Genomic DNA, 12,937 nt, shown 5'->3' with positions numbered 1-12,937 from the left:
CATTGTTTTAGTCCCTAAGTTTTATCACTGTTATTTTTATCTTCTTGTTTTGACATGTTTCTTTTAACTGTAATTAAAAATTATTGGCATCTGTGTTTACTTTTTAGCTTGTGCATACCTTATCTTCATAGCAGAAACTAATTAGTATGTGAAATATAGCCCATTAAATTTGCATTAATGGGAAAAACTAATCAGATGTAAAATATGGTAGAAAATGCATTTTAATATATGCATATATGATATGTACAATGCATTCATTCCAATTCCATTCCTACAACAAAGAACTGTTGTTTCAGCTCTTGTCTCAATACCTCTTTACTTGGCTCCTTCCATGTGTTTACACAGACTACAAAATTTAGGGAAAAAGTTTTCTCTCATGAAACTTTCTAAGTGATTTTGAAATGTAGCTATCATATGTGATGGGTCAATTTTAACAAAATAAAATGAAATACTCCATAGAAATATCTTCTAAAGCACTCAGCTATCCAAATGGTTTCAATATTCACTGTGTTTAGTCTTTCCCTGATTTACTAACTCCAGTTACTTAGCATCCAAAACCAATATTATCTCTTCTGTGCATCTCTTTCTCACTGCTCATAAAGACGTTTCTTCAGATTCATGTTCATATTGAAGGCATGTAACTTTTAGATTATTTCTATTGATTTTATTTTTTTTTGCTTAAATTCTTTTTTTGGTACATTTTAGGTATACAGTACATTTACGTTTATCATTGGATGCTTGAACCTGTACATGAAGTATCTTGGTTCTTATTTTTTCCCCATTCCCATGCCCTCCCTTCACCCCCTCCACCCTTCCCTATTTACAAAGGCTTTGTTTCCATTTTTTTCTTTTCTCATAATTTTTCCTTTCCCTTCTTTCCTTTCCCCTGCCCCTCCCACTTCCCCTACCCCTTTGGACCTTTTCTTCTTATTTCAAATTATCAGTTATTTGTTTTAATCATTTCAATCCTTATTTACACTTTGAGTTTCTCACACCAGAGAAACTATTTGGTATTTACACATGTGTGTCCTATTTATTTCACTTAAGAGCATGGCCTCAATGTGCATCCACTTAGCTATAAATGTCTCTCGTTTCTCATTCTTTATGGCTGAGTCTGTTGATTTTAAATGTCAAAATTAGCTTATAGCTTTAGATTATTCCCGTTTTTCCAGTTTCTGCTCCTAATATAATAGTCCAAGTCAACGAATTTCTTTCTTGGAGTACTCTAACAGCCTCCTAATTGTTCCCTTATCTTTGCTGTCCTTATCAAAGGGAGCATGAGTGAACTTTGTTGAATATAATCACTTTGTGTCAGTCCCCAGGCTCTGTTCCTCCCACCCTATCACCTTACCTAGCCTACACTCTTCTGGTAGCACAAGTTTTCCTTCTCTACTCCATTTATAGGAGTGTATAACTCCCATTTTTCCTTATTGTACTTATCAGAATTAGTTTATTATTTATGAAGTTGGTTATTTATAACCACCTTGTCTTCTCTATTAGTCTGTGAACTCTATGAACAAATCTCATCTTTTTTATTAAACCACTTAATACCTTCACTATCCTTAGCATTTAGTAAGTGTGTGTCAGGGGCTTTGTTTTTTTAATGAATGGACTTGGTCCTGTATAGTGCAAAATAGCCACTTTCATAAAGCATAATTATGTATTGCATATTCACAATTTGATGCTAATTAGCCATAGTATCTGCTTCTCTGCTTTGTTTTTCCTTTAACATCACCATCTAATTAAAATGAAAGCTCCATGAGAGCAAGAACCTTTGTTTTGTTCAGTGCCCTGTCTCCAGTGTATAGAACAATACTTAAAACATATGTTTTGCATATTTGTTGAAATAGTGGCTAGATGAATGAATGAGCTCCCACAGACGTGACATTTTTGAATTCATTCCTGTGAAAAGCAGGCCAACAAACAGTTACTAGGAATCTGCTGAATGTTAACCATTATTCTAGGTGGTGTGGGTGTGGAAGTCTATAAGTTCTGGTATCGTTTCTGCTTTGGTTTATTTTATATTAAAATTTTATCATAATTATTTTCAGAATCACAGTATGATATGTCAGTGACTCTCAAACTGAGCCCTTAATTAAGCTGGCTCATATAAAATAAGTTAGGACTAGGGTGATCTTATGCTTATTCTTGACTCCTCTGGTTTTAAATATTGCATTGTTAATTACCTTTTGCTTTCTGTTCAGTCATAAATTTCTCACCCTCCTGGAATACCTTTCAGATCTTAGCCTTGATCAGTTTGTTTCTCATTTGTCTTTTAGGTCTAACTAAGGACACATGCTTTTGTAAAGATAAAAATTCAGTGTCCTGATGTTTTCCTTTCCCATCTTTCCTTATAATGTAATTTTGATTTGCTCACAGTGTTAAGTTAATACAGCCAGGGGCTTTGTTTAGGATCTTGTCAGAAGCAGACAATGAGGATGCTGTTGGTTTTTCAGCCCTTTATCTTCCTTCTTTTTCTACTTTAAGATAGTGTTACTTTTGAAATATGAAACATCTTTCCTGTTCTCCATATGTTGAAGAAAATCTCTCCTAGTTCACTTTTGATGTCAAAATGAGGTTTGTGAACAAAATTAGGGAAATACGTTCTTTAGTGTATTTTTGTTTTGAAATATATGCTCATTTAAAATTTTCTACCTAGAGTAGGAGGATGTGACTTTTTTTTTTTTTTTTTGTACTGGGTATCAAACTCAGGACCTTGTGCTTGTGAGGCAGGTGGCAGAACCACTGAGCTGAATCCCTGGCCCGGATTGTGACTTTTTTTAACAAAGTACTTTCAAAAGTCTACAAGGAAAAAAATACACTTTTATATTCTGGTACTTTCTGTTTCTAAAATGTGTAATTTAGAATTAAAACTTACATATGTAGTCTCTTCCAATTTTAATAACTGATTTTCTTTTAAATAGGAGATTTGAAGATTTTATGATTTTTACTGAAATATATTTTTATATCTCTCTGAATAAAATTTATTACAAACATGAAGATTATTAACTACCTTATGCTAAAATATTAGCTGATAATTGTTTTTCTTTGAGGGAAAAAGTATACTATTCAGTTTTCTTTATCTCTGATATATTTTTGTGGCTGATTTTCACGTCAGTATTGATATACTTAGATCAAGCATGAGTGAGTTTATGAGGGTTTATACCTCTCAGCCATCTGAATTAAATCATTACTTTGATGGGGGAGGAGAAACAGCAATAAAAGGGAGCATGCTAACGAGTTTTCCATCTTTTCCACTTGATCTTAGCCAAAAGGCCGAGAAGCGATCCATCGTTTCCTATCCTATCTCTGAGTATAACCTCTTCTGATTTTGGAGAAATAGTACAATTTTTATTATATCAGTGCTTAGAATATACTTTAATAGGTTCCTTTTTCTTTCATAGGATGAAGTGGCACACACTCTAACTGAAAGCAGAGTATTAAAGAACACTAGACATCCATTTTTAACAGTAAGTGACTACAAGACAGATGTTATAGTCATAACATTTTAAAGTTAGATAAATTTTATTATAGAAGTGAAACTATGAAAAATAACATTTTCAATTACATTTATGTAGGTTTGCCATTTTCTTTGTGGAGAGACCATGAGTGAAAAAATTTTTTTAAAATTATTAGAATGTGTGGATTAATTTTATAGTATGTATGTACTTATAATACTTCCTGATACCACGACTGCTTTTTGAAACCTTTTTTTCCTTCCGTTGACTCTCCTAGCCATTAAAAAATAACTATAGAGCAAATAGATCATCTCTGGCATTTTAGAGAGTTCACAAAGAAAAAGGTAGACTTGTTATTTTAATATTCAGTGTAGATTTTATCTTTCTTTTCTTTATTAGATTCAGATACATATTTAAATGATCAGGCAGCTATTGTCTTCAAATATGAAAGGCAGAGATTTTAAATGACTGTGTGTCAGAAAGACTTCTTTTGGGGATAGATCACTTTTAAAAATACAGGAATACTCAATTTACTAAACATAGGATAAGTGCTATTATATTTTCTTCGCTAGACAAAGTATATACTGACTTTCATACACGTAATGTGATTATTTCAAAACAAACTGATTTTTTAAAGTCTGTTATTAGGTTCCTTGTAATAGAGATAAGTCTGTTATTAGGTTCCTTGTAATAGAGATAATTTATGATGATTCTACATATTTCTGATTCTAGTCAAGTATATTGAAATTAAAAATAACAGCTAAACTTTTAAAAGTAGAACTTTTTATTAAAGTTTTAGGATTATCTAAAGTAGATATTTTCAAAAGTGTTGCTAGATACCCAGACTTACATTGTCATGTGTTTGTTGTCCAGTGTAATAAGATAACTTTATGATATCTTTTTGTAATATATAAAATTACATGAACCAACTTTGTTGGTTTGGGTCATATTATATAACTAGTGTATAGAAAGTTACTTAAACGTAACAAATATAACTATATTTCTAAGGATGTTCACTAGTGTCCTGTGTAGGCCGTTCTGCACAGATGAGATCTTTAAAGAGCAACACAATTTCAGTTGTATGGCACAGTTATGGAGAAGTGTGCATTGCATTTACTAAGTTTATATTTACTTATAATTTTAATTATCTTCTAATGAAACCTATTGCCAAGCTGAACAAAATTTGTTTTTACATTTCTTAGAAACTCTTAAGCATTTTTAAGAAGCAAATAGACTTTAAGAAACGGTAACAGTTTGTGTCATCAATCATACTTATTATTTTTAAGTGTTCTATTTTTGATGCCATTTAAATGATATGAATGTAGGATTATAATACATCATTTTTTCTTTTTCATTTGAAGTCCTTGAAATATTCCTTCCAGACAAAAGACCGTTTGTGTTTTGTGATGGAATATGTTAATGGGGGAGAGGTGAGTCAAGAAGTAAATTGAATATTTGCATGGTGGTATTTTCATTAAAAATATTATTTAACATACAAATTATAACAGTTCTCTACTGAATAAGAATTTGTATAGCTCTTCTAGCGATTGAATAGATGACAGCTGAACAATTTCTAATGAATTGTTATGATTGTTTTTATGTAACTACTTTTACATACTGGAAAGCATAATCATATTCTCTTTTTTCCTATATTTTTAAATGTAAAAGTTTTACCACAAGTGTGATTTTTGAAATCATGCTATTAAATTTTGGAAGCACAAAAACCAGGAAATATAACAAGGCTTTATTATGTTTTATAAAGCTTTTCCTCAAGTAGATTTTCTGTGAAATTTGTAAAAAGTTCTTTTTACCATTTTAAACTCAATTCATAGGTACATTATGGCTGAGTTTTCTCCTATGTAGTAGCTACAGTAGCTGGGCATGGTTGCACACACTTGCAATCCCAGCTACTCAGAAGGCTGAGGAAGGAGGAGCACAAGTTTGATGCTAGCCTGGCCAATATAGCAAGACCCTGTCTCCAAAAAAAGGGTGATGAGGACTGTAAATATAGCTCAGTGCTCCTTGGGTCAATCCCCAACACCATAGACATTCACTCAAAGCAAGCAAAAATCTTCATTTGGTGAACACATTTTGAGTGCCCAGGTGGTGGGGGTTTATCTAAATGTGTTAAGACATAATTCTTGCTTTGAAGGAGTTTATAATTTCCTTCTAAGTGCATTGTAAATTAGAATGTCTTAACACCTAAGTGCTATAAATTCACAAAAGAAAATGCTGTATGAACAAGATTCCACCACAGAATCTGATTGAAGAACATGTTTCAGGCAGAGAGGAGCAAAGAATCACTGGTGGGTGAATGTAGGGCAAGAAGAACTTGAGTAGTAGGATAACAACAACTCAGGCATGCAGAACTGGGTACTTACATGTCTGAGGCAATATCACTGAGAGGTGTGAGGCCCTCCAGTCTGGGCTGATACTGAAGTGAACAGAGCAAGATACCTAGTGTGAAGTGAGCTCTCATTGTGTTAGAGGAAAATAAGGACACACACATGCATGTATGTATGTTTGTGTATGGACGAAATGTCTCTGTAATTATGCACAGAATAGTAAATCTTCCCTTTGAAAACATAAACAATGGATGGGTATAGAGTAGAAGGAAGACTGCTTTTCAGTCATGTATCCTGTGGCTTTTGTGTTTTATATGACAGGCTTATGTTACCTATTTAATAATTAAAAATAGATGACCAGGGTAGAAAATAATATAGAGAAATTGATAAACTTGGAGAAACACTCTTTAATGTCTGTTTTGTTTTGTTTTTTTTACATAGTCTCACATATTCACCCCCATTGAAATGCTTTATCATGTTGTTCTACCTGTCTGTTGCCACCACTCTCTTAGCTGTCTAAGGAGCATGTTGACTGGTGTAACCTCAGCACATTACCTGGCACATAGTAGGTTCTTGAAAAATATTTATTGGATTATTTTGAATGAATAAATAGAACAAATTACCTCAGGGAAAAGGGAAAGAAGAAGCAAACAAAAGAGGTAAAATAGGAAGTATTGAGAAATAGGAAGAAAAATACTTACATAATTTGTTTTGGAAAGACAAAAAACGTAAAGAGGTAAAATAGGAAATACTGAGAAATAGGAAGAAAAATCCATAATTTGTTTTGAAAAGACTAAAAAGGTAAATTCAGGACAGAGTATCTGAGGATATTTATGAATTACATATTTAGTTTCTGTGCAAGGCACTCTGATAGATATTGGTATCATATAAATAAGAATTAAATAAAGATCCTACCTTCAAAGGGTTTATATTCTACTGGGGATGGTAAGCTACAAAAGTTCTACTAAGTGAAAAGTGTGTCATCTGTGTCAGATGCACAGTTCCTGGGTCCTGGGACTTAACAGGAGTGAAGGAGAGAGAGCTTCCTAGAGGGAGCTATCTAGCACTTGTGCTTTCATTTTAAACCTAGAATACTTACGAGATTAATTAATTGATGATTGTTGAAAAAAATTTTACACTCAAAAGCAGATTTCCAGACTAGCCAGATGGTTCTCCTTAGCATTAAAACTCTTACTTTACTCCTCCTTTGGCATGCCATCTTCTTTTTTCCCTCCAGAGTTTGTTTAGGGTGTGGGCTTTTAGATAAGGACTAAGTTATTTAATACTTTGAAGCAGATGAAATGCTTCTATACATGACAATAATTTTAAAGTGCATAAGTAATGATTACAGCATTGCTATATATGAGATAAAATTTAAATTATAGTTAGCAGTTTTAGTGGAATTTTTATATATGTAATCTCTCAATTTTTTATTCTTTTAGATTATCAAAAATATACTTAATGGGTGAAGGTGTAACTCAGTGATAGACATAGGTTCAAGTCCCAGCAAACTGCCCCTCCAAGAAATAAAAAGAAAAACAAAAGGGAGAATGATTGAGATAATATAGTTTAGTTCCTCTAGGAACATAATAGGGCTATTTCAGTTCTTGGTTTATCATTTCTGGGGAGGAAATCTGTTCTGTATATCCTTGTAGTAACATTAATTTTAGCTTTGTTTTAGGCACATTTTGTCATTTCTTCTCAGATGTTTCATAAAATTCAGAAAGCTTAATTGTTGTAGAAACAATAATGAATATAATAGTTACATTTTTTTAAACAGAGAGGATTAAAGTACTGGAAGCTGTAAACAATATAAATCAACACCTATGAATAGACTATGACTTACCCTGTGGGGATTATCCATGTGGTATCTACAAGACTTGAGCTAAATCCTAGCCTACTGAAAAGTGAGGTCTGGTATAGTGATAATACTCACCCCAATGGCAGCATACTCAGATCTCTTTATTTTGCCAATTTTTGCCCAGTAATAAGCTTCTTTAATGGACTCATTAAAGTAATTATCCCAATATTTATTCATACTGTCTATTGATTTTTAATTAACAATGGCATTCTTTTGGCCTGTGTTATACACTGTTTATATTGTAATATAAATATATTAGTGGAGACATTACTTTATCCTACATTTTCTTTACATTTTTGGTGAACTGAGACCGTTAACATTGATGGTTATAACTGATATGTGTTGACTTATCATTGTCATGATATTTTCCTGTTGTTGGCTCTTCTATTTTATTTTTTCCCCTTTCCATTTAATTTCTTGCCTTGCCTGATGACTTCTTTCTGTTGGCGTTCACAGAGTTGTAGTCTTCATTGTCTTTTTCTAGGATATTGTTTAGAATTATTTGGAATGCTGGTTTGGTATTCATGAAGTTCCTCAGGTGTTCTTTGCCGTGAAAATATCTCATTTCTCCATTGATTTTTGAAAGATTGCTTTGCAGGATACATCAGTCTGTCTGGGAGGTTGTTTTCTTTTAGGACTTGAAATCACTCCAGGCTCTTCTTGACTTGAGGGTTTGTGTTGAGAAATCTGCTGTGATTCTGATGGGCTTTCCATTCCTAGATTTGATTTTTTTCTCTAACTGCTTTTAATATTTTGTTCTTCTGTTGGATTTCTGGAATCTCAACTATTATATGCCTAGGTGTAGATTTTTTTTGATCACGGCTATTTGGAGTCCTATATGCCTCACTTATCTGTATATAAAATTCTTTCCCCCTGTTTGGGAAGTTTTCTGCCGTTACTTCTGTAAATAGGTTTTTTATGTCATTTCTGCTATCTCCTGCTTTTTCATTGACTCCAGTCAACCTTGTGATATTCTTATTTGTGTCATCTAGTGGCTGCTGAATTTCTCATGGTCTCTTGCTATTTTTAAGAACTCTGTCATTTCATGATCACTAACCGCAATCCTGTATTCTCTACCTGATATTCTGTCCTCACATTGGCTCATTCTGCTGCATATACTTTCAATGGAGTTTTTAATCTTCTGGATATCTGTTTGAATCTGTTCTGTGAATTCCATTTCTTTCCTATATTGGGCATTCATGGTTTCCATTTCTTTCCTATGCTGGGTGTTTATGGTTTTCATCATGTTCCTGGGCTTCTTTATTTTTTTTAATCTGTATCTGTTCTAGAGTCATTAAACATATCTTGCTTTCTGGTCACCATCTCTTTAGTTATCTGGGAAATTACTTCTGATATCATTTTTTCCAGAGCCTCTTTCATCTGTTGTGTTTCTTCCCTTGTTACCAGTTCAGGCAGTCCAGATGGTTGACTTTTGGATTGTTCCACCTCGTTGCCCCCTGGATTTACCTTTGGTGAGCTGGAAGTCTGGGTTTGCATCTTGTTTAGATGTCTTCTCATTTTTATTTTTTTGTTGTTGATATTTTTGGTCTAATTCCTGGGTTGATACTTGTATATTGCTTATTGTGAATATCTTTATTGCTAGTATTTATAGACTCCTTAGGGATTGACTATTCCTCAGATGTGTCTTCGAGTATAGCTGGTCTTTGGGTTTTGAGTCTGTCATGATTCTTAGGCAGTCTTGGTTTTGGTATACCAAGAAAGACAGCTGACTAGAGCAATCACATCACTTTGACCAAAGTAATACAATCAGCATCAGCAATAGCATCAAACACAGCTTAGAAAATGACAAATTACGGTAACTGTAACTATTAATCTGTCACCTTTAACTGCATGAACTAGACATGTGGTTATATATTAAAATCAAGGACCAACCAGAAATATGTTTACAGTAAATAAGGCTTCAGTATAGTGAATTTGCCCTCTGGGAAGAAGACTTAGAGGGAGTTGGGGTGTGGTACAGAAATAAAAGGAGAGGAAAAGGTTAGAAGTAGAGCTAGAGGACACAGGAAGATCATGTAAACTTTGGGAAAATGGTGAGACAGGAGGAAAAGAGAAAAGGAAGGAACTAAAACAAGAACAGAACAGACTGATGGCAACAGGAAAACTAGAGACAGTATTCAGACTCTTATAGAAATAAGAACAATCAAGAATAAACAAAACAGGAGAAAAACAGGAACAAGAAAGGAGAGATACAAGAAGAAGAAAAAGAAAAAAAAGTCCCTTTTAAGATGTGTCTCTCCTGTTGCTGGTAGACAACATAGGCAGCAGCATGGAGATCTGAGTCAATTAATCTCAGTGAGCCAGCTGTAGTCCACTGAGATTCAGACTGGAGCTGGCTGCAAAGAGGCCAGAATTGAGCTCCGAGACCTCCTGTGGGTTTGAACTCTGCACGTTTCTGCTGCAGGTTTGAGCTGCCCCTCCCCCACAGCAAGTCTAGGTTCCAGTAGAAGGTGCTGATCCCAGGCATTTGCCAACTGCTGAAGGCCACTCCGACTTTATTACAGTGACTCTCTTCACTCTCCTGGTGGGCTTCAGTTCTCAACAACAAGCCTTGGAGAAGCCCTGTCTCTGCTGCTCACTGCTCTACCATCTTCTGGAGCTCAGAATGATGGTCTTTCTGCTCTCCACCATTGTCTGGATCTGGCTGTTGCTCTTGCAGGTGGTCTGCTGCTGATGGCCCACCGGGGTGGCCCTGCTGGTGAAGGCACATGCAGTGGTCCCCCTGGTGAAGGTGGACACAGGCAGTCCCAATGGTGAAGGTGCACTCAGGAGGTTCCAGTGATGAAGGTGTACTGGGGCTGTCCTGCTGGTGAAGGTTCATGCGGGTGGTCCTTTCTTTACATTTTTGTGACTATCCAAACTTCCTTCAGCTTAATAGACCACATTGGAGTATAGCATGTTCATGACCATTGTTGTTATCCCTGTTTGCCAGTATTATTTAAAGTAATAGAAAATATTGACGAAAGTGAATTGTGAGAGAAATACTGGTAGTAAAAAACCAATGCTAGCTTTTTATAGTCATATTAGTACAATAGACCTGCATCATAATTGCATATACTTTATATTCTAAGAAATGGGCTCAGCAAGGTATAGTTTTGGTAGATAGATTTAATTCAGCAATTGGCATTCTTTTCAGTACATGTATTTACAGAGTGACCTACAGATGAGAAACCTAAATTTGTTATTATTTTATTCTGTGTGAGTTCCTACTTGCAGTCTTATTGTTTCATAGGATATAAACTTTGGTGATCAAAAATAAAGTTTTGAAAAACATAAGTGCATCATAACTACAGGTATTCACCTAAACTATATGCTATCTTTTTTCGGTGATAGGAAACTGCTAAGTTTAAGCACATTAAAAATGACAGTGTGTTGGTCTCAAGTACAATACCTTCCTAAGGAATTTTTAGGGATGATTTTATTAATTTATATATCAACTTTAGAACCTACTCCACTGTTGTCCCTGCAACTGTTAAATTTTTTTTCGGGCCCTGGGCCTTGTACGTGTCCTGAGCTGTATCAAAGAGCTCTATAGCCCTACCTCACCTGTTAAATCTTTAATGAGCAATTTCTATGGGCTGGACTTATGAGGATTAAGAAGTAAGGAAAATATAGTATACTGTCTCTTTAAGGAAGAAATGGGTGTCTGATTGGGCAAATAGACAAAGAGAATACATATAGACTTCATAGTACCATTTTTGCCATGATAGTACTAATTGCTGTGGGATTATGGAGAATGGACACTTGAATCAGTCTAGAAGAAAGAGAGGAAAGGAAAGCAGAGAGTGGCAAGATAGGAAATACTTGAAATGATGGGTAAGCTATGTCTTAAAGCATCATGAGTTCTATTAGGAAGAAAGAGGAGTGCATTCCTATACAAAAACATAAACCAGAAGAGTGGAATGTACAAGAGCATCCTGCCTTTCTTCCACCCCCAGTATAGCACAGTGTGGGTGATACATAATCTTGCAGTGGAAAGCCAGGAAAGTCTGAAGGGGAAGTCAGGGTCACATTGAGACTGTTCTTTCCCAAGTCATTTAGATTTTATCCTGTCCAGTAGTGCATCATGGAAGAATTTCTACGAGGAAATGTTTAGAAAAAATGCTTTGTAGAGGTTCAAAGCTTAAATTAAAAAAGACAAAAATGGAAGCAGGAAAGATATTTAGGATGGTACTGCAGTCAAGAGGTTTTCAGTAACCTGCTTATGAAAATGAGGCAGTTATTGAGAAGGAATCACATTCTAGTGCCATTTAAGTAGAATTGCCAGGATATAAGCACTAAATATAAAGAGAATAGAGAAGATTATCATACAATTTCCTGTTTTCTGCTTGGGGAATTGTCTGGATACTGGGCTATTCATAAAGATAGGAAACATGAGAAGGGAATGAATTCTGGCAAGGATCATCCTAGATTTGAGCTGCTTAGCAGAGATACCAGGGAGGTGGAAGCGTTATGTCATAGATACAAATAGGTGTCATCATCAGTGCTAAAACTGGGGAAGTACAGTAAGGAAATGTTTGGTGTTGGGTGTGGTGGTGTACACCTGTAATCCCATCACTCAGGGTGGCTGAGGCAGGAGCTTAGACTGGGCAACTCACAGATGTAGCAAACCCTGTATCAAAAAATGAAAAAACTTCAAAGCTCTGGTAATATAAAGGCCCTGGGTTCAATCTCTGGTACCATGAAAGGAAAAAGAGGAGAGCGGGTAGAGAGTGCCAAAGGGGGAAGAAGGGGGAGGGAAGGAAGGAGGCAGAGAGTAAAAACATATCTGAAGTTTAAGTATCTGTGCCTGGAGATGCCACACTAAGACAAATGCTAGTGATGAGAGAAGTCTTAAGAAGTTCTGGGCAGGAGAAGCCTTAGAAACTTAGTATATGAAGTAAAACAACTGAAAAATGTCCATTGGATTATACACCCAGTAGCTCCTGAGCAGACCACCTTGGACTCTTAACTTTTGGAGGTTGGTGCAAGGATTGTCCCTTGACTAAAGTATAGAATGTACAGGGGATGGTTTGTAGATCAGTAGAGGAACAAATTCAGGAAAGTGAGTTCAGTGTAGCTTTGGTAGATAGTAAATTGGCATCTGTAGAATTAATTGTAAAATTTCTTTAATGATGTTAACAGTCACACTGCTGCTAACATGTTTAAGCCATGCTTTGAATAGCTTAGATAATTCTAAATTTATATAGGAGGTAGAAAAATGTCTCAGAAAGAAAAAAGTACACTGAAAACTAAGGTGTTACTGAGTTTGA

At 35.0% G+C, this 12,937-nt stretch overlaps 1 protein-coding gene across 10 annotated transcripts in view; it reads left to right on the top strand.

Annotated features, from left to right (window-relative positions):
* The window catches only part of Akt3 (AKT serine/threonine kinase 3), a 259,832-nt gene that overhangs the window by 172,750 nt on the left and 74,145 nt on the right, over window positions 1-12,937 (top strand). For 9 of the 10 annotated variants that reach the window (XM_004853513.4, XM_087194057.1, XM_087194053.1 and 6 more), the window contains 2 exons: window positions 3,405-3,470; window positions 4,820-4,888. In XM_004853513.4, coding sequence (XP_004853570.1) covers window positions 3,405-3,470; window positions 4,820-4,888 — 135 coding nt within the window. The remainder of the gene's footprint in view (window positions 1-3,404; window positions 3,471-4,819; window positions 4,889-12,937) is intronic. The other variant, XM_087194055.1, reaches the window with a different exon arrangement.

The sequence above is a fragment of the Heterocephalus glaber genome, unplaced genomic scaffold (genome assembly GCF_053883595.1).
Source record: "Heterocephalus glaber isolate CG9 unplaced genomic scaffold, H.glaber_assembly_v1.0 deba00001600, whole genome shotgun sequence".
Lineage (NCBI taxonomy): Eukaryota > Metazoa > Chordata > Mammalia > Rodentia > Bathyergidae > Heterocephalus > Heterocephalus glaber.
The sequence above is the reverse complement of the archived record's forward strand: the minus strand, read 5'-3'. Positions and strand labels throughout refer to the sequence as shown.